This window comes from Camellia sinensis, chromosome 1 (genome assembly GCF_055761805.1).
Source record: "Camellia sinensis isolate YWXY chromosome 1, ASM5576180v1, whole genome shotgun sequence".
In the NCBI taxonomy this organism is placed as follows: Eukaryota; Viridiplantae; Streptophyta; class Magnoliopsida; order Ericales; family Theaceae; genus Camellia; species Camellia sinensis.
Genome location: NC_138961.1, coordinates 118,372,193 through 118,395,027, shown reverse-complemented (window position 1 = coordinate 118,395,027; position 22,835 = coordinate 118,372,193). Strand labels below are relative to the sequence as shown.

The window sequence follows — 22,835 nt, the reverse complement described above, 5'->3', positions numbered from 1 at the left end:
TTTTTTTCCTCATTCTACAGGTTTTGTATATTTGTATGGACAAATTTATTATTATTGTAAATTTATATTAATAAAATATCAGCAATTAATATTTTTTGTTTTAAAAATTAATTAAGTTAGTTTGAATGATTAACTAAAATAAAGAGTGTGGTTGAACACAATAGCTAAAAAGCATGTACTTTTTTCATGCTTTAGCTAGTAAAAAGTAAGTGTGAAATTTACATATGTGTATCATATAAAAAATTTAGATCTTGTTTGACATATACTAAAGGATTGTTTGGGTATTTTAAATAAGTATATTTTTTAACTTTTTGTGAAATATAAGTTAGGTTTAAAGTGATGTAGTAGAAAGGTGATGTGACTTAAATAATGACTTTTTAACTTTTTAATTTTTTTAAGGAATGCCAAACCTAATCTAAATAAATTCATTTTTTTAATCTTTTTATAGGTTGCGTCAATTAATATTTCGTTTTTATTTTTCTACTATAATTTTTTTTTTCTCACTATCTTTCTATAAAAAAAAAAAAATTAAAAACTACACTTATTGAGGGAAAATATATAGAAAAATAGAACTACATGTAATAAAAAAATTTGATAGATCGTTTGATTTAACTTGTGCAACAACACCAAGGATCCTCTAGAGTGAAATTTCTCTAAAGTTTCCTAGAGTGCTACATTGTGTGGTTGAGATTTACTGGCAAGTCACATCAGAAAAATTGATGTGACTTGTCAATAAATCTCAACCACACAATGTAGCACTCTAGAAAACTTTAGGAAAAAATCAATTTAGAGCATCCTTGCTCGTGCAACAAAGGTTGGATTGGCTTCTCTTCTCTCTCTCTCTCTCCACTGGGCAAGTGGCAACGTCGACGGAGCTGACCTACTACAGCAATTAGGGTTTTTTCGCTTCATTTCATCTTCTGATGCACAACACAGAATTAGGGTTTGATCTCTGTGATGCAGCATGAACAAAGGGTTTCCAATCTCCGGATTGTAGCCAATCCGGTGGTGTGGCCACAATGTCAGCCCCTTCGCTCTCTCTTCGCTCCTCCCTTCTCTCTCCTCCCATTTCCAGGTCCAAACTCTCCACAACCTCACTCCCACTCAATCGGCCTCCACGCCTCCTCAATTTTCTTCCCAAGTCTTCCAAAACCGTAAGTGTGTTTGTTTATATGTTGTTTCAATGTTATTTTGATTTTCATTTTGTAATCCCTCTATGAATTGACCACAAATAACAGAAAACATATGACCCCTCAATTTGTTTTTCATTTGTTTTCTCGTTAACCAAACGATGCAAATATTGATTTCTATGTCTATCACTCACACTACGTTTCATTGCTTGGAAAATAGTTTAAAAAATGATTGTAATTGATCTTTCATTCTTATGTAAGGACCCGATTGAGCTAAATCCCTAGTGGGTGTAGCTGAGGTGTGTTATTGGAAAACCAAATCAGCTTAAGCATAATGATCGAGCTTTAACTCTTTTTTTTTTCTTGATATTTTGGAAGTGAAGGGAATATTGAATATTGCCTTGATGTTTTTATATTGTCTTGTAGAAATGGAAATTTTCATGCTTTAGGCACGAGGAGACTTCTTCAGAGTTTCTCGAGGCCAAGAATGAAGAGGATAAATTGCCGGAACTACTGGTGAATCCTGAGTTCGATCAATCACGAGCTGAAAATGAGGATTGGGTTTCAACTCTTAGGAAGGTATCATAGTTTGTTTCACTTACTTCGTTTGGACAGTGAACATGCTTGGGAATTATTTATTGTTCTGACTCTTAGCACCAAACCATCTCATTTGATACTTCATTTATTGAATATGAACTGCATTCAAAATTCATGACCATTTGAAAGAAAAGTTCTGGTTTTCATGAGCAGGGATTTTACTTTTTGAACTGTGGAGACCGTTTATGTTGTCATGTTGTCGAGCTGTTTAGTATTTGGTTGTCAGTTATGCAAAAAGGAAAAAAGGATTCAACTTTAGCTCCATTTAACTTGTCATATTCTCTAAAAATCTGTGGTTTCTTGCATTTTTTCTCCAACTACTCCCTACAAGGAAAACAAATGAGAACCAATACTACACATGGGAAAGATAAAGTAATTCAAAAAGTTGATTATTACATGTTTGCTCATAAGTTGGAAACTAATTAACTCCTTATCTAAGAAAAAAGGTGGAACTATTAACTGCGTATTTTCACTCAGAAGTTAGGTTATAGATGTGCTGCTCTCCAAAGATAGTAATTATCCTGTTACATAGTTGTACCTTGTACACATTGATTATGACAGGAAAAAAATAGAAAAGAAAAATAATAATTTGCAATAAAAATGACATAGCGGAATACGTTGGGACTAGATATTGTTCTATTAGACGAAAGGGACTCTTGAATCTACGAGAAAATAAAACCTTGAATCCATAAGGAAGATAAAATATTTAAATATTTTAAAAAAAATGTTATCCTCCTGCCCTAAGGCTACATAGCTATTTTTAATAATACTTGGAGACCAAATAACCTTGGACATCAAGAAATCTAAAATTAAGAAACAGCTAACTAGCCTAATTCTTGACAAATAAGAAACCTAAAAGTAGGAAAAGAAAATAAATCCAAATTGAGAAACTTAATTATTCTAGAATATTTATACTAAATTAAAAAATCCTATTCAAATAATATATCAAAAATATTAATACTAAAAAATATAAAAATATCTAATATCTTGTCTTACATCGGACTTTTCTTTGAAAGAACTGTCTTTGAGTTCCAACTAGATGTTTGCTATCTTCCATGCTGTAAGAAGGGTTAATTCGAGCCCATTAAATTGATTGGGTCCAATCGGAAAGCTAAAAAATTAATGGGTTCGTAGAAATTATCACGAAGTTGCCTCAAATGAATTCTATTGAATGGACTTGCTAGAAAAGCCAACCAATTGGGCCGGAGAGGCTCAACAGGATTATATCTTTAAGAAAAGTCCAACAAGTCCATCCGAGGAGGCCGAGATCATACGGGCATCCGAGAAGGTTAACTGTTGCATTCGGAAAAGATGAAACCCTCCGAGGAGATCCATTCTCCGAGGTATTTGCCTAGTCTCGAAAAGGTTCGGAACCATGAACCTAGAGACCTATTTGAGTTCGGACTCGAAAGGGTTCAGATCCACGAACCCAGAGATTCGAAGCACATGGTTTCGAACGGATTCGAACATAATCTAGAAGTAGGCTCTGTTAGTGAGTCCCATAACACTTGCAGGTTCGGAGTTTTACGGGATCTACGCACCAAAATCATGGGCGTGACAGAGTCCGAACAAAGGACTTGATTCCGAGGATGATGAGTAGAGATAAATTCACTCTTTGGTTAAATTAGCCTATACTCTGGTTAAGGTGGCTCGATCTAGGAGGTCCCTGAGACTTAGCAATATTTGCAGCAAAGCGTTCTCTTGAACTACCCCTAACCCTTCTGCGGCAGGGCGTCCTCTGGGACTATCCCTAGCCTTTTGGAATGATTGGGGATCATTGGTTAGGCATGGTTAAGAAGAAGGGTTTGCCGACAGGTTGATCTCCTCTTGGAAATTTTTCTCGTCCTCGGAGATGTCATCTCCTCGGATAAAGTGCTTATAGAGAATATTCTCTGTGTGCCTTGCACGTGGACTCCATCTTATATCATGAGGTGTCTATAAATAGCACCCACCCATAGCTTTACAAGGAGTTGATTTTTGGAGAGACAATTTTTGGAAAAGAACTAATTTTCCTTCTCCATTATCTACTTTGAGAGTGAAAGTGGGAGATCCATAGGAGAGCCTTGCCATTATTCTCTCTCTAACTACTTTGCCATCTTCTTCATCCAATCTCTTATCTCCATCATCTCTTTGCTATTGTGTTTCTAGTTGCAACCACTAAACAATCGAAGCCTCTCATCATTTCTAGAGGATTTGAATTTTCCGGCAGACATTCGAAGATTTCAAGGACTTTCGAATTTTTTGGCAACATTGTCAGACCGTCTTATACACTTTCCAAATAAAAAAATATTTTGAATATCTCATTTTCTTCAATTGTAATCCCAAAGAAATCTCCATGAATTGAATGTGCAAAATTTTCTTCAAGCTAATCCTCAATTGATTGACAAGATCAATTGAATACATTTTGAAAATCAGATCAAAACTTTCCACACCAATCAAATCAATTCTTCCTTCCTTAACATCGATCGGTGAATGAACTGAACTGTGTGATTTTTTTGGTGCTTGAATCTTTAAAATCTTTTCCTTTGATGAATCTTTATTTTTTATGGCAAAATTCTCAACTTGAGCAGTTTCATCCATTGAAGAAATTTCAAATTTCAACACAAAAGTGTCAACCTTTTTAACAATTTTGGACTTATCTTGAATTTCTTTAAGGTATACTTTTGAAATTTCTTCTTCAATATTGTCATCTTCTCCTTGTAGAACTTTCTCTTGATTATTTAAATTTTCTTCATTACTTTTATAAGTAACCTCATCACAAACAATATTAGGATGTGAAATATTTTCTTTTGCAACTACAATTTCATTACAAACTTCTATCAACTCCATTGAAGTATCTTGATTTATATATGATAATATATCTTCATGATCAAGAAAGTAATTTTTTTTTTGCTAATATGTTTTTCATTACTAACCATGAACGAATCCTATCTTTACTTTCACGACTCGATAATCTTTTAATCCATTCCATCACTTCAATGCAAATTTGTCAATTTTGTAGGAAGCAAGAAATTTTCAAGATCAAGCAACCTATCAAGAAAATCTTCTTTTGAAGCTTACATGAACCATTAAAATATGCAATTTTTGCAAAAATGCATAAGCTAACAGGTTGACCTCGAACAAATCCTTCGACACAAACGCTGTCAGTTGTTGGTTGTCTTTGATTGGCGATCAGTCCCAATTCGGAAAGTACATTACAAATCTCATTGCGAAGTTTATGCACTTCTAGCTGATGTTCCTCAATTGCATCTCATATAGCTTTCAGCCTACGATCATCATCAATAGGGTTTGTGCTTCCTACTCTGATGAATGTCACCGAGCCAGGCGAATCCTTGTTGTGATACCACTTGACATAGTAGAAAATACGGGGACTAGATATAGTTCTAGTAGATGAAATGGTCTCTCGAATTCACGAGAACATAGAACCTTGAATCCACAAGGAATTGAAAATATTTGAATATTATTAAAAAAAAGTTATCCTCTTGCCCTAAGGCTACATAGCTATTTATAATAAATTAATACTTGGAGACCAAACTAACTTGGACACCAAGAAATTCAAATTTAGGAAACACAACTAACTAGCCTAATTCTTGACAAATAAGAAACCTAAAATTAGGAGGGAATTTTGACAAATAAGAAACCTAAAATTAGGAGGGAAAAGGAGCGCCCGGGGGGGGGGGGGGGGATCCAAATTTAGAAACTTAATAATTATAGAATATTTATACAAGATGAAAATAATCCTAATCAAATAATATATCAAAAATATTAATACTAAAATATAAAACTATCTAATATCTTGTCCCACATCGAAAAAGATGTAATCAAGGAAGGCTAATTACCAGATTGCATTTCTATTAAAGGCTCGGAAGTGCTTAACTTAAGTAAGGATGGAGTATAAGATTCTAATGACTAGGAAAATGCTTGACATGTGGAAAAACGTATTTAGTATCTATATATAAAAGTAAAGGAGATGTGCAAAATTGCTACAATTATTGGGGCGGCATTAAGTTGATAAGTTATACAATGAAACTGTGGGAGAGACTGATTGAGCGTTGTGTAAGAATCACAACAGTGTGTAGGAGAGACTAATTGAGCGTTGTGTAAGAATTATAAGAATAGTGTTAGGGAACCAATTTGGCCTTATGCTCAGTAGATCGACTAGGGAAGTTTTATATTTACTAAATTGATTTAGAAAATTATAGAGAGAAGAGAAGAGATCTTTATATGGATTTTATAAATTTAGAAAAAGTTTGCGGTGGGGTGTCTAGAGATATAAGATGATGGTTGTTAGACAAAAAATTGTGACCAAGGGGCATTTTGATGCGATAAGGACACGTATGATGGACAAGTGGGCGGTGGGATTAGTTTCCTGGATTAGTCGGTCTAATGGATTGGATATCGAGTTATCAAAAAGGACATGTATGATCGGGTCATGATTAGAATTAAATTACTTGCGAGAGATATTAGACAACAGAATGCGCTATGTGTTAAAGGCGCTTATTTACTAACCTATTTTAATGAGCTTGCTTGGCTTTCCTATCTAGAGTGAGGAGGAAAACGCTCCTTTCTATGATAAAGGCTGGGACGAATAGGGAACGGGAACTACTCTTTTCATTTCGGGATTTGAGTAGGTAAGGGTAATGGGACCAACAACATGAACAATCAGACCAAGCAAGCTATTAAACGAACAAACAAAGTCACAAGCTACATGCAAGATCCTTTGTGAATTTTCAATTATTATAAGATTGCACCAAGGGTTTGCCTTGATTCCTTATTAATTTGTCTTAGTTATTGTGTATGCTGTTCACATATAATATTGTTCTAATGGATGAAACTGAGGGATGAATTAACATTAAATTACACTTGAATCTTTAAAATAAGTAGAATTGAAACTAAATATATAGAATGTAACTTTAGTAACAATATAAGGAGAAATAGTGGAGAAGTAGAGATTGAAAACTAAGAGATAGCAAAGAGCAAACAATTTCGTTACTTAGGTTTGATTATTAATTAGGGTGAGAGGTTAGAGATGATGTGATTCATAGAATCAAACGAAGTTGGCTCAAGTGAAGAGTGCTTTTGGCATATAATGTGATTAATGCATATTAATAAAATTGAAAAGAAATTTTTTTATAAAACAACTTTAAGGCTGGCTATACTTTATGGGACTAAATGTTGGTCAACTATAAAATGACATGATCTCCATAAATGGAAATGTTAGGTGGAGGGGACAAACAATATGGGATGTGGTAGTAAAAAAATGGCATGAAGTTATTTAATTAATTGAGCACATAAACCTTGATAGAGTGGAATGATGAAAAAAGATTCATGTAGCTGATCCTACTTGATTGGGGTACAAGGATTGGTATGGTTTGGTTTGATAAAAGAAAAGGGATCACAAGCAGTTCACGACTTTGGTTCGACCTAAGAAAATAGTGGGAAGGTTCGAAATTGAAATTATTTTAAACTGTGTGTTGTTTTGTTACATCAGCTTTTGGCATGTTATACAAATCTGATCTAAAATTATCTAATCATGGTTCTTGGTTATTGAGTAATTATATAGACTTATGTAATGTCTTGACTGTGGCTTGTGGGGGTGTGGTTGGGTGTTTGGTCACTCTAATTTCCAAATCTTTGGATATTGGGGCGTGGGAGAGTTATTGATGCATTTAATCTTGTCTTTTACACTTTCGGGCTACATGATTTGTTTACTTGACATGGTCTGTCCAACATAGGTTTTGAATCATGGATTCAATTTAGGTATATTGGGTATAGAGTAAATTAGAAACTATATGTGGGTGGAGAATGAACTGCAATTTCCTATGTTGACCCTCATGTGTAGCCAAAAAATTCACAAGGTGGTGCCAGGATTGGTTTGGCTTAACATCCTGCACTTTCCCTTTGTTGGATGTGAATGTGCATTAATTATTTATTCTTTGGTTTATATTCTGTGCTCGTAGTTGAGTCCATTCATGTTTCATTGTCATTGCCTTTTTAGCGTACATATGTATAAAAATGCCCCATCATAAATAATGGTATGAATTACCATATTACAATTCATAATAATGACCATAAAGTGGAAAATAAGAGATATGTGGAGTCTACACATTTTTTTTACAGAAGAATCAAGTTTCTCGAAAGAGTTCATATCATGTTTAACTGCGATCGTTTGTGAACAATTATATGAATAACAGGGGAAATATGGTTCCTGGAGACATTTTTTGTGGAAGAAATAGTTTCTAAGAAGAGCTTAGTAATTAGAGACATAATCATTGTCAATTAATCCTTCATGATTAGTGGTTAATCGGCTATTTATGTTACAGGCTGCAGATGCAGTTTTTAGTGCAGAACCTTGGACAGTGCCATGGACAGCAAAGACCATTCTGCAGGTAAATTATTTTTTCATTTATTGTATAATTGTTATTAAACTTTGTCAGTTTGATAACCACATTTTAATAATGTGTCTTACATCCATTATAATCAAGTTAGTAATTGTAACATAAGAAGTGGCCATGCTTAGAAGTGTTGGTGGGGCCTAGAACTGATAGCCAATCGTATAGTTGCTATTAAACATTGGCATGTGTAGTTCCAACATGGACACACCACCCTAAAAGTGTCCGGGCTTTTTAGATTGTAACCGGAAAATCATTTGTAACAAGCTAATCTACAAGTGGTGAGTGGATTTCAGACTTTTCTGTCATGTGCTCTCTGCTCATTGACAAAAATATCCAACTAAAGCAGAGATGTGACAATTCTAAGTTTTCATTAACAATGCATGCTGTTGTAGCTCATTCTAGAGTATATTCTCATCCAAAATGCATAGAAGGTAAAAAATCCTAACGGTCAAGTGTGTTGGATATGTTTTAAATAATGTCAAATTGAACTATTTACATTACTATTGATCAAATTTTGGAATCTAACATTGCACTACTGTGTTTGATTTGGCAAGTTGGAGTAGTTGGCGCTTTAGTACATGATTGTATATTTGTATACTATTGTTAACATTATTAACTATGTTTTTTTTTAAAGATACTAGGGTATGGGGCATGTGTATAGTGCAGTGTTGGTTTTGTGATCAAAGAGGTGATTGCCATGGTTAGAGGTGATAGACTGTGGAGGTGTGGTTTGGCAATGCAGAGGTAGTAATTAAGATTGTAATTGGAGCTAAACCAGAATCTGTTTCCTTGCCATATGGTTTCTTGGAGAGGGAGGATTTGATAACATGATGGTTGGTGGTAACGACCAACTGCCTGGCATTGGCAGTGGCAGCAGCAATGATGGAAAACATGGTGGTGGCAATATCTTGAAATGTGGGTGGTGGGAGGGAAGCAACAGTAAAATGTGATTATATAATATGATGGTGTTGACCCAAAAAAGGAAAAAAGACAAGGGGGTGAGGTGGTGGAGTTAATACTGGTGTGGTGATGATGACATAATTGATTTAGCAGTGGGATGGCTGGGTGATTAAGTTGTTTTTAAAGTCTTAGTACACTAGAAGAAAGTTAATAAATTAGAGATTGTAATGCTTGTGGTGGCACAATGATATGATGTGTTTGACTTACTTTGTTATTGTGGGGAGGGTGGTCCTGGTGTTATAGGTGATAATCGCTGAGGCAATTTCAATGAAATGTTGCAATGCAAGGGTAGTATGTTGATAGTTGTGGTTGCTGTGTCATGGTAGTAGCAATGAGGCGGTGAGTTTTGCTGGCGGTGGTGATGTTGATTAGGTTCTATTGATATCTTCTTGAAATTTTTATGTATGTAGGTATTGACGTATTCTTATTCAATTAGAACTTATCAAGGTCATTTATATAGCCATGAATTATTTAGTTGGCAGCGACTATGGCAGAGGTGATCTCAACCATGTGTTGGTGATTGTTTTGGTTACTTTTCTATAAGATTTTGAAGCTTTTAGTTGATGTTAACTTTATACACGCCAATAGTGAGTTGGTGGCTTGCAAGACATAGCCCCTAATGCCCATTATTGATGCCCATGATGAGGAAGACATGATTTATACCATGTGTATTGTTTTTGTTACTTTAATATAAGATTTTGAAGCTTTTAGTTGATGTTAACTTTATACACGCCAATAGTGAGTTGGCGGCTTGCAAGGCATAGCCCCTAATGCCCATTATTGATGCCCATTATGTGTACATAATGATGTGAAGCGAAGTCCCACATCACCCCCAAGTACTAAAATAATAGTAAGCATATAAACGTGAGGGCACCCTCACCTCTTGAGCTTTTGGGGTTGAGTTCTACCCAAGACCGTGTAACAAATGACACGTTAAAGAGTAAACTAAGAAGTAAATATCTGAGAATATAAACTGTTTTTTCAACTTCAATGGGAGGAGCATAATTTTTCCATGTAGATAGACAAATTTTGATTCCCATTTCTGATGGAGCTCGCATGATAGCAATTCAAAATATGAAGTTGGGCTGCTCTGTAAATCTTAGAATCCATCAATTTTTACTCTTACCTCTTTCTTTCCATGAGTTTGGGTTATATATAAAGAGGATTGCCACCAACACCAAAACACATAGTTGTGCTTGTGTTTTGTTTCTGTTGGTTAGCTTGCCATTTGGCTGGGGGTATGGTCCAGCAAGTTTGTTGATGCTTGTTCTTGTTGAATGAAAAATAACTTGCCAAAAAAAAAAAATCTCTTACTTGCATTCATTAATTCAGAATGTTGTTTCTCTTTACTATGTTGCAACGTTGCGACTGTGTAGAGTAAGAGCCTAATAAATACACATTCATCCCATTATGAGCTGAGAGAAAAGATCATCAAATTCAATTTTTGTAGCCTTGACCATTAAATATGAAGATCCCTTGCCACATGGACTCGCGTATGGGTGTCGTGTCTAGATGTGTATCTAAGAGGTCATACACATCAATCTTAAATTTAAGATTACACGGATTCGGCAACAAAATGTCATATTTTTATATTTTTAATTTATTATGGACATAAAATGATGTTATATGTAACATATAGAGTCAAAAAGACATTTTACTAATTTTATAGCAATCATACATCAACATATACATATTATGATAGTATTATACAAATATATAAGTGTCTAATGGAATGTATCAAGACACATCCCACACTCTCATCCAAGTGTCGGGTGTCCAATATGGGTATTTGATTTAGTTTGAAGAGTCCATGTAATATAGTGAAGATGCCATATGAATATTGCATATTTCGTATCTATGGATGTTTAAAGAAGACAAAAATCCCAATATGTACAAACTTTTGACATCATATAGATTATTGAGCTCTTTAATTTATAATTCTAAACATAGGAAACCACATGGAAGGGTTTATTTTTATTTTTATTTTGTAAGTAAAGGAAACCACATAGCAGGATTACAGGCACTTAATTTGTCTTCGTTAGTAGAAGTTTCAGTGTGATTTCCATTTCTGTGAACGATTGCCTATTGAACTTACTTGGCGTTGCCTGTAACTTTTATACGTGGCATAAAAAATGGATCTGATCAGTTGCAAATGAAGGCATGTAAATTTGATCAACAATTGGTTTATGGAACATAAAAAATGCACAAATAAATAAAAAGAGGGAAAAAAATGATTCATCTGCTTTTCATTGCCTCAATTTCCTCATCAGCTAAAATTGTAATATATATATATATATATTTAAATCTCAAAAAGACTAATGTTAAAGAGCATTCAGCAAATGACCGCAAAGTTGTAACTTATGAAACTTTGAAGGCCCAAGAAGCATGCTTCTTTTTCGAAGCATCGATCAGGTCTTTGGCATAAATAGAAGGAATCATAGGCATCACTGAGAACATATTACTAATTCATACTAAGCGATTACATAATTATCCAAAAAATTTTAAACTTTCTTAAAATTGTTGCATGACAAATGTGAAGTTAGTTCCATAGACAAACATAATTATTCAAAAACGTAAAACGAAAGTAATAGTGATATATACAATATTCCAATCAAAGTTGATCTAATAAATTAATAATCAATATACCAAATGTCTTTTTTTTGGAAGGGGGTAAACATATTCACTATCAAATTGGAACCAAACAAGGTGAATAGTTCTTCTTGATCATCAAAGACCACCTGCTAACAAACACATAAAAAGAGAAAAGGGTATATCAAAAGCACAAATCTTGAGTATATATACCCATCACTTTCTATGAAATCCTACCAAAGGATCTAAAACCCTACAAAAATCCAGGGGCTAAAAGAAAAAATAGAAGCCAAAACGGCAAACTCGCAAAGCGAATCTCAAGACGAGATGGGTGGGAGAGAGAGGGAGTTGCGGTGGGGAATATATGCAGTTGTAAATATGTAGTTGTAAAGGGTTTTGGAGTTTCATACATGGTTAGTTCCAGTTCCTTGAAGATGATAATTGATTTTCTTAGAAGTTTTCCAATATTTGGTGCTGCTTCAAATGGGTCTACGTCTTGGATTGGAGAAGCTGCAGATGGCATGAAAGAAGTTTGTTGAGCCTAAAAAATGGCTCAAAAAGCCTCTATTGTTGGATTGATGTTGGAGATGCTCTCAGATGGGGTTTTCGAGTTAGGATTTGATGGAGGGAAAATTGGGGATTTGAAGAGTATTTAATGCAGTTCAGAGACAATGTTTGTTGAAAGCTTTTATGTAAAGAGTGATGATGTAGTGATACAGAAAAAAAAAGAAATGGTGGCACACGTGTTCAATGTACAAAAAAACCATCACATGGACAATAGACAAAAATGACCCAAGGGAACATAAACTGAAGATGTGATTAAAGTGAAAAATAGATGTTTCATTAAGGACGGAAATTACCGTTCATTAACGATCCAAGCTTGCTAGAAGGGTCTCATATGACATTGTATCTGTATCAGATATTTATACTCCTCGGATACTCACGAATATGTATTTGATAATTTCTAAAGGCAATCCCGCTACATCCTCCCATTTCATCCCCCCCAATTCTACCTTTAATGAGGTGGATGAAAAATCAGAATTTGTATCTGCGTTGCAATAATAGTGCGTGCCTGGGGAGGGGGGGGGGGGGGGGGAGTGAAGTATTCTCTCTTTCACTCCTGCAGCGCCTCCTCTCTCTCTCTAGCTTTCTCTCTCTAAAAATTATCAAACCCACCACCATTGCTAGCTACCCTCCTCGGCAACCCTCTCCAGCATTGTTGCACCCCCTCTCTCCCTCTATGTCACGACCCCATCCCGCCCCAAATAAGATAGTAACAATGACCGGTCAGTAGTGTCCGACTACCAAAGACTTAACAAGACAAGTTAAGACTGAACTAAAACCTTAGGGCTTATGCGGAATAACCTGTTCATTATAATAATTGACATCCATTCAGAGCAAGTGCATAAGTATGATGAAGTCTAAACAAGCATACATTTTATTTATTTACCTTGATATTTACTTGTCCAAACAACAAAGGGAAAAGATGCAACATTAAAGGTCATCCTTACAAAAACCAAAACCATAAAGACAAAATTTTAGTTCCAAAGTTACAACTTCTTCAAGAAATAAAATAATAGCAAAAGGGTTCTAGTGTGACTCCTCTTTGTGTCCTTGGTCCATATCTTCACCTACATACATATAAAGGAGAGGGGTGAGCCATTGCCCGGTGAATAGTAATAGAGTAATGCAGCAAATGAATGAACATTGAAAGCTTTAAACATTCTTTCAAAATAACATATTCACTTGTACAAGACAAAGCATAGCTTGACTTGCAAATAAAATATATATAGTGATGAGCATTTCAAGGATTACAAGGTGCTTAACCGGCCCGGGTACCATCTAAACATAACAAGATGAGCTCGGCCATAATACATGATTGGATATTCTCCCAATTGTGGGACATGATCCAATAATGCCATCTAGGTACGTGATATAAGAGTATAGAATGTTCATTCTTAGTAAAACATATCAAGCTTGTAAACATAATCAAGTTTTCATTGAAAACATAATTTCACAATATAGTGTTACTGAATTACTACTCAGAAATAGCTTGGCTAGACTAGGGTTTTCCCTCCAAGACTTGATGTACACAAAACATTAGCAAATATTGAAGCACTTGCCTACTCGAATAAGCTTAACAAGTCGAATGCTTAACTTTGTTTAATTAAATTTCTTTCATCTCTTCATTGTTTTCTTTAGCTTACTTTAATATTTCTTATTTATTTTCTTAGCAAGAAATGAAAGGAAACTAAGGGCTGGTTTGACATGTTTGAAAAAAGCCAAAAAGTCACTATCCTATTTAAGTCACATCATCTTATTTAAGTCATATCACCTCTCTAACACATCACTTCAAACCCAATCGTTTAAATGCTAGGTCGTTCCCCTCAAGTGACGCGTTGCGCCTGCCTCTGGGTGTTTTGAAAAGTGAGCAAGGGGCGCCGCATCGACGCCTGGGTGCGGTGAAAAATGGGCAAATGTTTCTGCGTTTTTTTGGACGAGCGCGGGTAAAGAAGCTAGTCCAAGACTATAGGTTTAGGATAGCCACTTGGAACATAGGAACCTTAACTGGTAGGACGATGGAATTGGTAGATGTTATGATTAGGAGGAGAGTTAGCATAGCTTGCATACAAGAAACTAAGTGGATGGGAGAGAAAGCTAGGGAAATTGGGGATACTGGTTTTAAACTTTATTATAGTGGTAAGGATAGACGCAGGAATGGGGTAGGAATCATAATTGCCAAGGGTCTTGTGGAAAGTGTGGTGGCGGTCACTAGGAAAGGAGATAGGATTATGCTAGTTAAACTAGTTATTGGAGGGAATATAGTGAACATTATTAGCGCTTACGCCCCTCAAGTAGGGTTAGATGATCAGACTAAGAGGGATTTTTGGGAGCAAATGGATGAGATCTTACAGGAGATACCCGTAGGAGAGAACCTGGTTATAGGTGGAGATTTTAATGGCCATGTGGGCATAGATAAAGTAGGTTATGAAAGGGTGCATGGTGGATACGGTTTTGGTGACAGAAATGAGGCTGGAGAGAGAATCTTAGATTTTGCGTTGGCTTCTGACCTGGTGGTGGCCAATACTATGTATAAGAAGAGGGAGGAGCATTTGATAACCTTTAAGAGTGGATTAGTTAAGAGCCAAATAGATTATTTCTTAATGAGAAAAGTGGACTGTCTAAAATGCAATGATTGTAAGGTGATTCCTGGAGAGAGTCTGGTCTCTCAACATAGGATTTTGGTACTAGATTTATGTTTTAGAGGGCAATACCAAGCTAGGAAGGATGGTGGGCGTCGTAGGACGAGATTGTGGGACTTAAAAGGGGATAAACTAAAAATATTTAAGAATCGAATGGATAAGGAATGTATTTGGGACTTAGAAGGTGATGCTAACACTATGTGGAATTCGATGACCAATTGTATGAGGAGAATCTCAAGGGAAGTGCTTGGAGAGTCGAAAGGAACGGGACCCAGCTCTAGGGAAACTTGGTGGTGGAGGAAAGAGGTCCAAGCGGTAGTTAAGGCAAAAAAAGAGTGCTTTAAAAAGTGGCAGAAGGATAGAACTGATGAAAACCTTAAGAGCTATAAATTGGCTAATAAGGAGGTCAAGAAAGTAGTGAGGGAGACTAAGTTGAAAGTTTATGATGACCTATACACTAGACTAGATAGTAAGGAGGGAGAGAAGAGGGTATACAAACTTACTAAGATACGGGAGAGAAAAACAAGAGATTTTAATCAAGTAAAGTGCATCAAGAGTGAAGATTCTAAGGTATTGGTGAAGGATGATGAGATTAAAGAAAGATGGAAGAATTATTTTGAGAAACTGTTAAATGAGGAACATGGAAGTACGACAATAGGGGAAGAAATAATCAGTAATACGATAAACCAAGACTATAAGTTCTATCCTATGCTACATGGACTCGGGTACGGGTGTCGGGTGCGGGTATGTATCTAGAGGTCGGACTCATCAAATCATAAATTTAAGGATACGTGGACTCGGCAAAAAAATGTCATATTTTTATATTTTAAATCTAATATGTGAGATAAAATGGTATTATATTTAACTTATAGTGTCAAAATGACATTTATAGCAATTATATAACAATATATACATATAATAATAGTGTTATATACAATTATATATGAAGTATCCGTTGAAAAGTATCCGATACATATCCCATACCCTTGTCCGAGTGTCGGGTGTCCGACACGGGTATTTGATTTAATTTGAAGAGTCCATGTAACATAGGTTCTATCGTCGGATTAGGAACTTTGAAGTGGAGATTGCACTTAAGAAGATGAAATCAAATAAGGCTTTAGGACCTGATGATATCCCTATTGAAGCTTGGAAGTGTTTGGGTAAAAAGGGAGTTTCTTGGTTGACTAGGTTTAGCAAAATTTTGTTGACTAGGAACATGCCAGATGAGTGGAGGAAGAGTATTTTAGTGCCAATCTATAAGAATAAAGGTGATGTCCAGAACTGTAACAATTATAGAGGAACTAAGCTAATGTGTCATATAATGAAAGTGTGGGAGAGGGTGATGGAACGCCGATTGCGAGACATAACAGAAGTGTCAGAGAATCAATTTGGGTTTATGCTTGGTAGGTCAACAATGGAAGCGATCTATCTTTTGAGGAGAGTAATAGAAAAGTATAAAGAAAAGAAAAGAGACATTCATATGGTGTTTATCGACCTTGAGAAAGCATATGACAGAGTGCCCCGAGATATAATATGGTGGGTGTTAGAGAAGAAAGGGGTGACAAAAGGCTACATTGACGTGATTAGGGACATGTATGATGAGGTGGTGACCACTATTAGATCGCCAGCTGGAGAAACAAATGAATTTTCTATCACTATAGGGTTACACCAAGGATCGACCTTAAGTCCTTATCTTTTTGCTTTAGTTATGGACGAGTTGACGATAAATATTCAGGATGACGTGCCATGGTGTATACTTTTTGCAGACGATATTGTGTTAGTGGATGAGACTAGAGAAGGAGTTAACACAAAGTTGGAGATTTGGAGAAAAGCTCTTGAATCTAAAGGATTTCGGATAAGCAGAACTAAGACAGAGTACATGGAGTGTAAATTTAGTAACAGTAACAATGGAAGCAGAGGAGAAGTGAAGATTGAGAACCAAGAACTGCCTAAGAGTGAACATTTTCGTTATTTAGGGTCAATTATCACAACAGCGGGAGAGATTGATGTAGATGTGGCCCATAGGATTAAGGCGGGATGGTGTAAGTGGAGAATTGCGTCTGGGGTATTGTGCGATAAACGAATATCCACTAGATTAAAAGGTAAGTTTTATAAAATGGCTATTAGACCAGCTATGTTGTATGGGACGGAGTGTTGGGCAACCAAGAAACAACATGTAGATAAGATGAGTGTGGCTGAGATGAGGATGCTAAGGTGGATGTGTGGTAAGACTAGACAGGACAGGATTAGGAATGAGTGTATTCGGGAATGGGTAGGAGTAGCACCGATAGAAGATAAGTTGAGAGAGAATCGTTTGAGATGGTTTGGTCATATTCAACGGAGACCAACAGAGGCAGTAGTGAAGAGATGCGATGCTGTAACGGTAGATGGAAGTGTTAGAGGACGGGGTAGGCCTAGATTAACGTTGACTAGCGTTATAAATAGAGACATGAATTTACTTAATTTGACTAATGAAATGGCCTTTGATAGGACCACGTGGAGAAGAAGGATTCATGTAGTCGACCCCATTTGATGGGACTTAAGGCTTGGTTTGGTTTGGTTAGTTAGAAAGAAAGTCAGCTTTCACTAATTTAAACATATCTTTTTCTGTACTTAGAATTTTGAATGAGAGACCACCACCACATTGGAAACTAGACTTCCGGGACTTGAATTTAGACTCAAGAATCACTGAAAATCGAGTCCAGATGAGAGAGAGATGCTCATTTGAAGTTGCAAGGTATAAGCCGAAACAAGGTAGGCCGCACGTGCGCCCATCTTGGCCACTTGAGTGGTGGGTCAAGACAGGCAAAAAGTATTTTGCGCGCTCGTGCATCCGATGAAGGCCGCTCGAGCGCCCAGCAAGCAGGAATGAAACCTGGGACTGTTCTTCGAGTTCTAAAGCTTTTTAACTTGATTTTCTTCATTTTCAAGTACCAAAACATGGTGTCTAAGGTCCAAATATATATATATATATATATAAATAATGCATAACTCATGGAAAAATAGTACTATACATTGAATTCAAAGTTTCATGAAACAATTCATTGATTTTGTTAAGAAATTCAACAGCGCTCCCCTTTATTACAATCCTCCATTTTCATCTTTTCAAACATGGATCAAACTCTCAAAAATCATCAAAACTAAAGGGGAACGTGGAATTATTACTTTCAATGATACAAAAACATCAAGAACAAGATCAAATCAATCAAACCTAGAAGTCTCTCACTTGTTTTTTCTCTTGGTTCCATTCTTTTCCTTCTTTTCCATTTCTAGTCCAAATTAATCCTAGTTTCTTCTTGATTCTTGATGGTACGGATGTCTATTACAAGTTTTTTGGATAGAAATCTTACCTTAGACTTGTTAAGGATTGAGTTTTGGCACAAATCTTTGAGCCTCTCTTCTCTTCTCTCTTCTTTCACTCTTCCTCTCCTTTCTTCCCCTTTTCTCTAGCTTGTTATCTAATTTTCCAGCAAGTTTTCTTCTCTCTTTTTGTTTTTATTGAGTTGGAACAAGACAAACATATGTATGACAAAGAGGTAGGGTAATCTACTTACTAACTTAATCTATGTTAAGGCTAATTAAACAAGGTTGAATCCTAATATTTCTTAATGTAATTAACCTAAATTAAGGTTCATTAATCCTACTTAATTAGTACTAATCCAAATTAGCAAAAATAACAAATAACACCAAAAGAACAAGCACATTAGACCGATGCCTTTAAGCTCCTCAATTAAGATATAGAAACATCCTATGGTTTTCAAATTCTAGTTTAAAACATCCCCTAACTTAAAGCATGAAACAAGCAATATTTTGTAAGCTTAGGTTTTCAAACTAATTTCTCCTTCTCGTATGTTCTCTATCAAGCTCTAGTTCAAGCAAGTAAACATTTAACATGAGATTAACTTACATGAATGACATGATATGCATATGCATGGAAGGTTTGTTGTCACACTCCACCTACCAATGCTGCCATCACCGTCGCAAACCCACCGCCTCCTTCCTCTTCATTCTTCCTCTTCATTCTTCTTCTTCTTCTTCTTCTTCTTCTTCCCATCCCCTATCTCTCTAGGAAAAAATAAAAAGAAAATCAAAGTAGAGAGGAGCAAAGGAGGACCCTCCATCGGTAGCAACCCACTGGTGCAAAAAAAAAAAAAAAAAGAAAAGAAATAGATCTGAAAATTTTAGATCTAGAGGAGGAAGGTGGAAGGGTGGTGTTAAGTTGGCTGAAGCTGGTGAGGCGGTGGGAGAGAGAAGGCCGGAGGGTGCCGGCGGTGGGAGTCACGGTGGTGGGGTGGTCGCATTGGTGAGGGTCGCCAAAGGTGGTGTTGGTTGTGGGAGTCGCCGTTGGAGAGAGAGAGGAGCATGGGACTGTCTTTACATGGGTCTGTCCACGTCATTGGGGGTGGCATTGGGGGATCTCAATTAGAGGGATGAAACATTTTTCTTCTAAGGGTATCCATAATTTTCTTTAATTTTATTAAGTATCGGACACTTTTTGAATACTAAAGTCATGTATTTGAACTATTATGAATTGAGATTGTAATAATTCTTGCATAGCATTAGAGTATAGTTGTTAGAATGATTACAATAATACTTTTTTCAATACTTTGCTTACTTCTTAGAGAAGAAGATGATAGTGAGATTAAAGTTACTTTTTTAGAATTTATCGAATTGGCATATCCTTAATGTGTCTTGTGTCGTGTAGATACATATCCATATTTTATAGAAAGTATGGATAAATAAGAAAATTTAATGATACTAAAATTGGATTTGAACAATTAAACATGAAGCAATCTAAACAGTTTAAACTTTATATTTAAATGAAATTTTTATAGGACTTACTGAAAATAAATAAAAAAGTAAATCGACTAGCTCTTAAACTAATACTTAATTCTTTAAGAATAATTTTTCACCATTCTTTTAGCTTATGTATAATATAATACTAAAAATTATTAAAATATATATTTTTTATGAACCTATCATGGCTGTACCCATATGTTATTTTTTTAGATTTTGTCGTGTCGTCATATTTATATCATATTTGTGTCTTGTATGCGTATCGATGCTTCATAGTTTATTATGATTCCCATATTCTATGAACAGGTGAAGATTAACAAACTTAATAATGCCGTTTTTCTGAACTGGAAGCTTTAATTTCTCAAGCAGATGGTTGCTTGTCAAAATAAATAAATAAATAAAAATCAATCAAATGTTTGGAAAAATAAAATTCTCTGGTGATGCAGGTAATGCTCCTCTGGATTGCCTCCTTCTGGTCAGTAGGATCTTGGATAATTCCATTCTTGGCCCAGACAGCAGGCTTCAGAAAGGAATCCTTGTCATATAGAGGGCAAGCTTTATACAGCCTTTTGACAGACGTGGCTGAAGGTCTTGCTGGGATTGCTATTCTCCATCGCTGCCTTGCAAGGTTCTGTCCCCTACCATCCGACTGGTTCAGGTTTAGCCTTGAAGGGAATTGGCATTTTGATGTTGGTTTGGGCTGCCTCATGTTTCCCTTCGTCAACCGGCTGTCACAGGTCAATCTAAATTTGTTGCCAGTTCTTCCCTCTACCCCTGTCACTGTCTCGAGTGTCGAGCAATCAATTGTTGCACGTGATCCAGTGGCGATGGCCCTCTATGCCATTGTAGTGTCAGTTTGTGCCCCAATTTGGGAGGAGATTGTCTTCCGTGGGTTTCTTCTCCCTTCTTTGACCAGGTACATGCCCATATGGTGCTCAATTCTTGTGAGTTCAGTAGCTTTTGCCTTGGCACATTTCAATTTGCAGAGGATGTTGCCACTTGTATTCCTTGGGGTGGTGATGGGTGCTGTTTTTTCTCGGTCAAGGAACCTTTTGGCATCCATGCTCTTGCATAGCCTCTGGAATGCCTTTGTATTCCTGGATCTTATGAAATGATATTCTTGTTATGTATTTTTATATTTATTAATCAGGTCTATTTGTCATTTCTTCTCTTGATGTGTATAATTGTAGTGTCAGTTTATAGAATAGACATTCCCCATTCCATTCATGCAACTTGAAACTTGTATGTGTAGACATTGATGAACTTTGAAAACCATCTGAATAACCATCTCCAGTTTGTTTGTTACCAACTGCAATTCTCCACATATTAATATGAAGGATACTACTGTCATTTCGCATTTTCGAGGTGATGAATCTAGGGGTGCTTCTAAATACACCCTTAAAAATTCTTTACACACCTACCCTCTTTCCCAAGGGACTGTATTCATTGAGGACTGCTCTCGCAGTGGTGGGTGTGGAGAATTTTTTGGGTTGTATTTAGAAGCATATGAATCTAGGGGAGAAGTCCGAGTTCTATGATCAACCTTCTGACACTTCTGGAGTACCCTGCTGTTTTAGTTCACCAATGTACAGAGCATTCATGCCATTTCCGAGGACTCCCTCTCTGATGGCACGTAGTCTGCTCTCTGTAAATCCTAGTTCACACCTTACTGACAACAAAAGTGGTGAAAAAGAGCTATTTTAGTTTCATGTGGATAAAGTTTTGATGATTGCAAGGTGTTCTTGATATATTGATTAAGTATTTGTGTTTCTCCACTAGTTTATGCATCTTTTACAATTTAAAAAAAAGAAAAAAAAAAAGGGAAGGATGGAGAGAGAGAGAGAGAGAGAGAGAGAGAGAGAGAGAGAGAGAGAGGAAAAACATTCTCCTTGGAGTATGATTGGTTTTATGAATGTTTGGATACTTTTGCAAATTGTTTTTTGTCTTGGTGGAGGACATCAAGGGGGACCAATTGGTTTCAAGTCACTTTCTCTATCTGCTTCTTGTCTCTGCTGCATTTGCTGACGTCGGTGTCTTTCTCCGACAACTCTAGGGACCCCCTTGTCTGCCATATTTTTGTTACTTTAGATTGTTCACAAATTTTAATTAGGCCAGTTCTGATTGAAAAGGACATAATTTTTTTTCGAGTTTAAACTTGAGAAGAGTCGAACTCACCACCACTCAGACCGTTAGTGGATATGAAAGCCCGAAATTTCCTTACTATTAGAACTTGGTGATTTTTGTTTTTATCCTTTAGATATCAGACATATCTGTTTTATTGATTCAAGGTCAATAATATGGCTATGTATGTTGATGAGCATCATTTAAATTTTTTCTTTCGTTTATATATAGAAAACGAAAATTTCCATGTCTAGCAATTCTGTTGTGATGCTGCAATTCTTGTATTTTATTTTTATTTGTTTTAAAGGAATGTGTTATTAGTTATCCTGGGAAAAAATGTGAAAATTTATTTTTGTGTTTGATGAAATGTCTGAACCCTGAAGTTTGCCATAGAATATTACAGTGGGCAGGCTTGAGCATACTATGATTCTTGATGGCATGACCTTTATTGAACAGATTAAGGGGGCACTTGAATTTCTGAATTAAAATTGCAATATGAATATCATAGAATTATAGCCGAAGCTTTTTAAAGATAATATTTGCCCTTACCAGGTGGTGTCTATCGGGTTATAGCAACATAGAAAACTTGCTTGGAGAGAGACCCAATGACAATCGGGTGCCATTTGATCCGTTCAGTTGTATAGTAATAGATCAACTACACAACTATTCACTTGGGTCATGTTTCATTCACAAGATTAATAGTGAAATATTAATAATCCTATTAAATTAGTGTGATATTCATTATCCAATTGGATTAATATCCATTAGATTAATAATCCCACCCCTACCCCATTACTAATAATTCTACAAATTTGTTGGATTAGTTATCCATTGAATTAATAATCCTAAACCAAAATGTTAAAACAAACATAGGATAATTGGGCCTACGGATTAATAATCCTAATTCCATGCTCTAATCCACCCAATCAAACATGCCCGGTGTCAACACTAATTGATGTCACATAGGTCTCGCACTGATGTGTTTGTGCAAAGTGCACCACATAGATCACTACTTGTGCGCGTGAGCTTGTGATTGCACACTA

The 22,835-nt window shown here is 36.0% G+C and overlaps 1 protein-coding gene across 1 annotated transcript; it reads left to right on the top strand.

The window, feature by feature from the left end:
* The first annotated feature begins 711 nt into the window (after positions 1 to 711).
* On the top strand, positions 712 to 20,980 carry LOC114292518 (uncharacterized). Its single transcript, XM_028236504.2, has 4 exons — positions 712 to 1,154; positions 1,557 to 1,709; positions 8,051 to 8,116; positions 20,118 to 20,980. Exons 1-4 carry the CDS (start codon positions 1,020 to 1,022, stop codon positions 20,784 to 20,786), a joined length of 1,023 nt encoding a protein of 340 aa, XP_028092305.2. The 5' UTR covers positions 712 to 1,019; the 3' UTR covers positions 20,787 to 20,980.
* Positions 20,981 to 22,835: the final 1,855 nt, after the last annotated feature.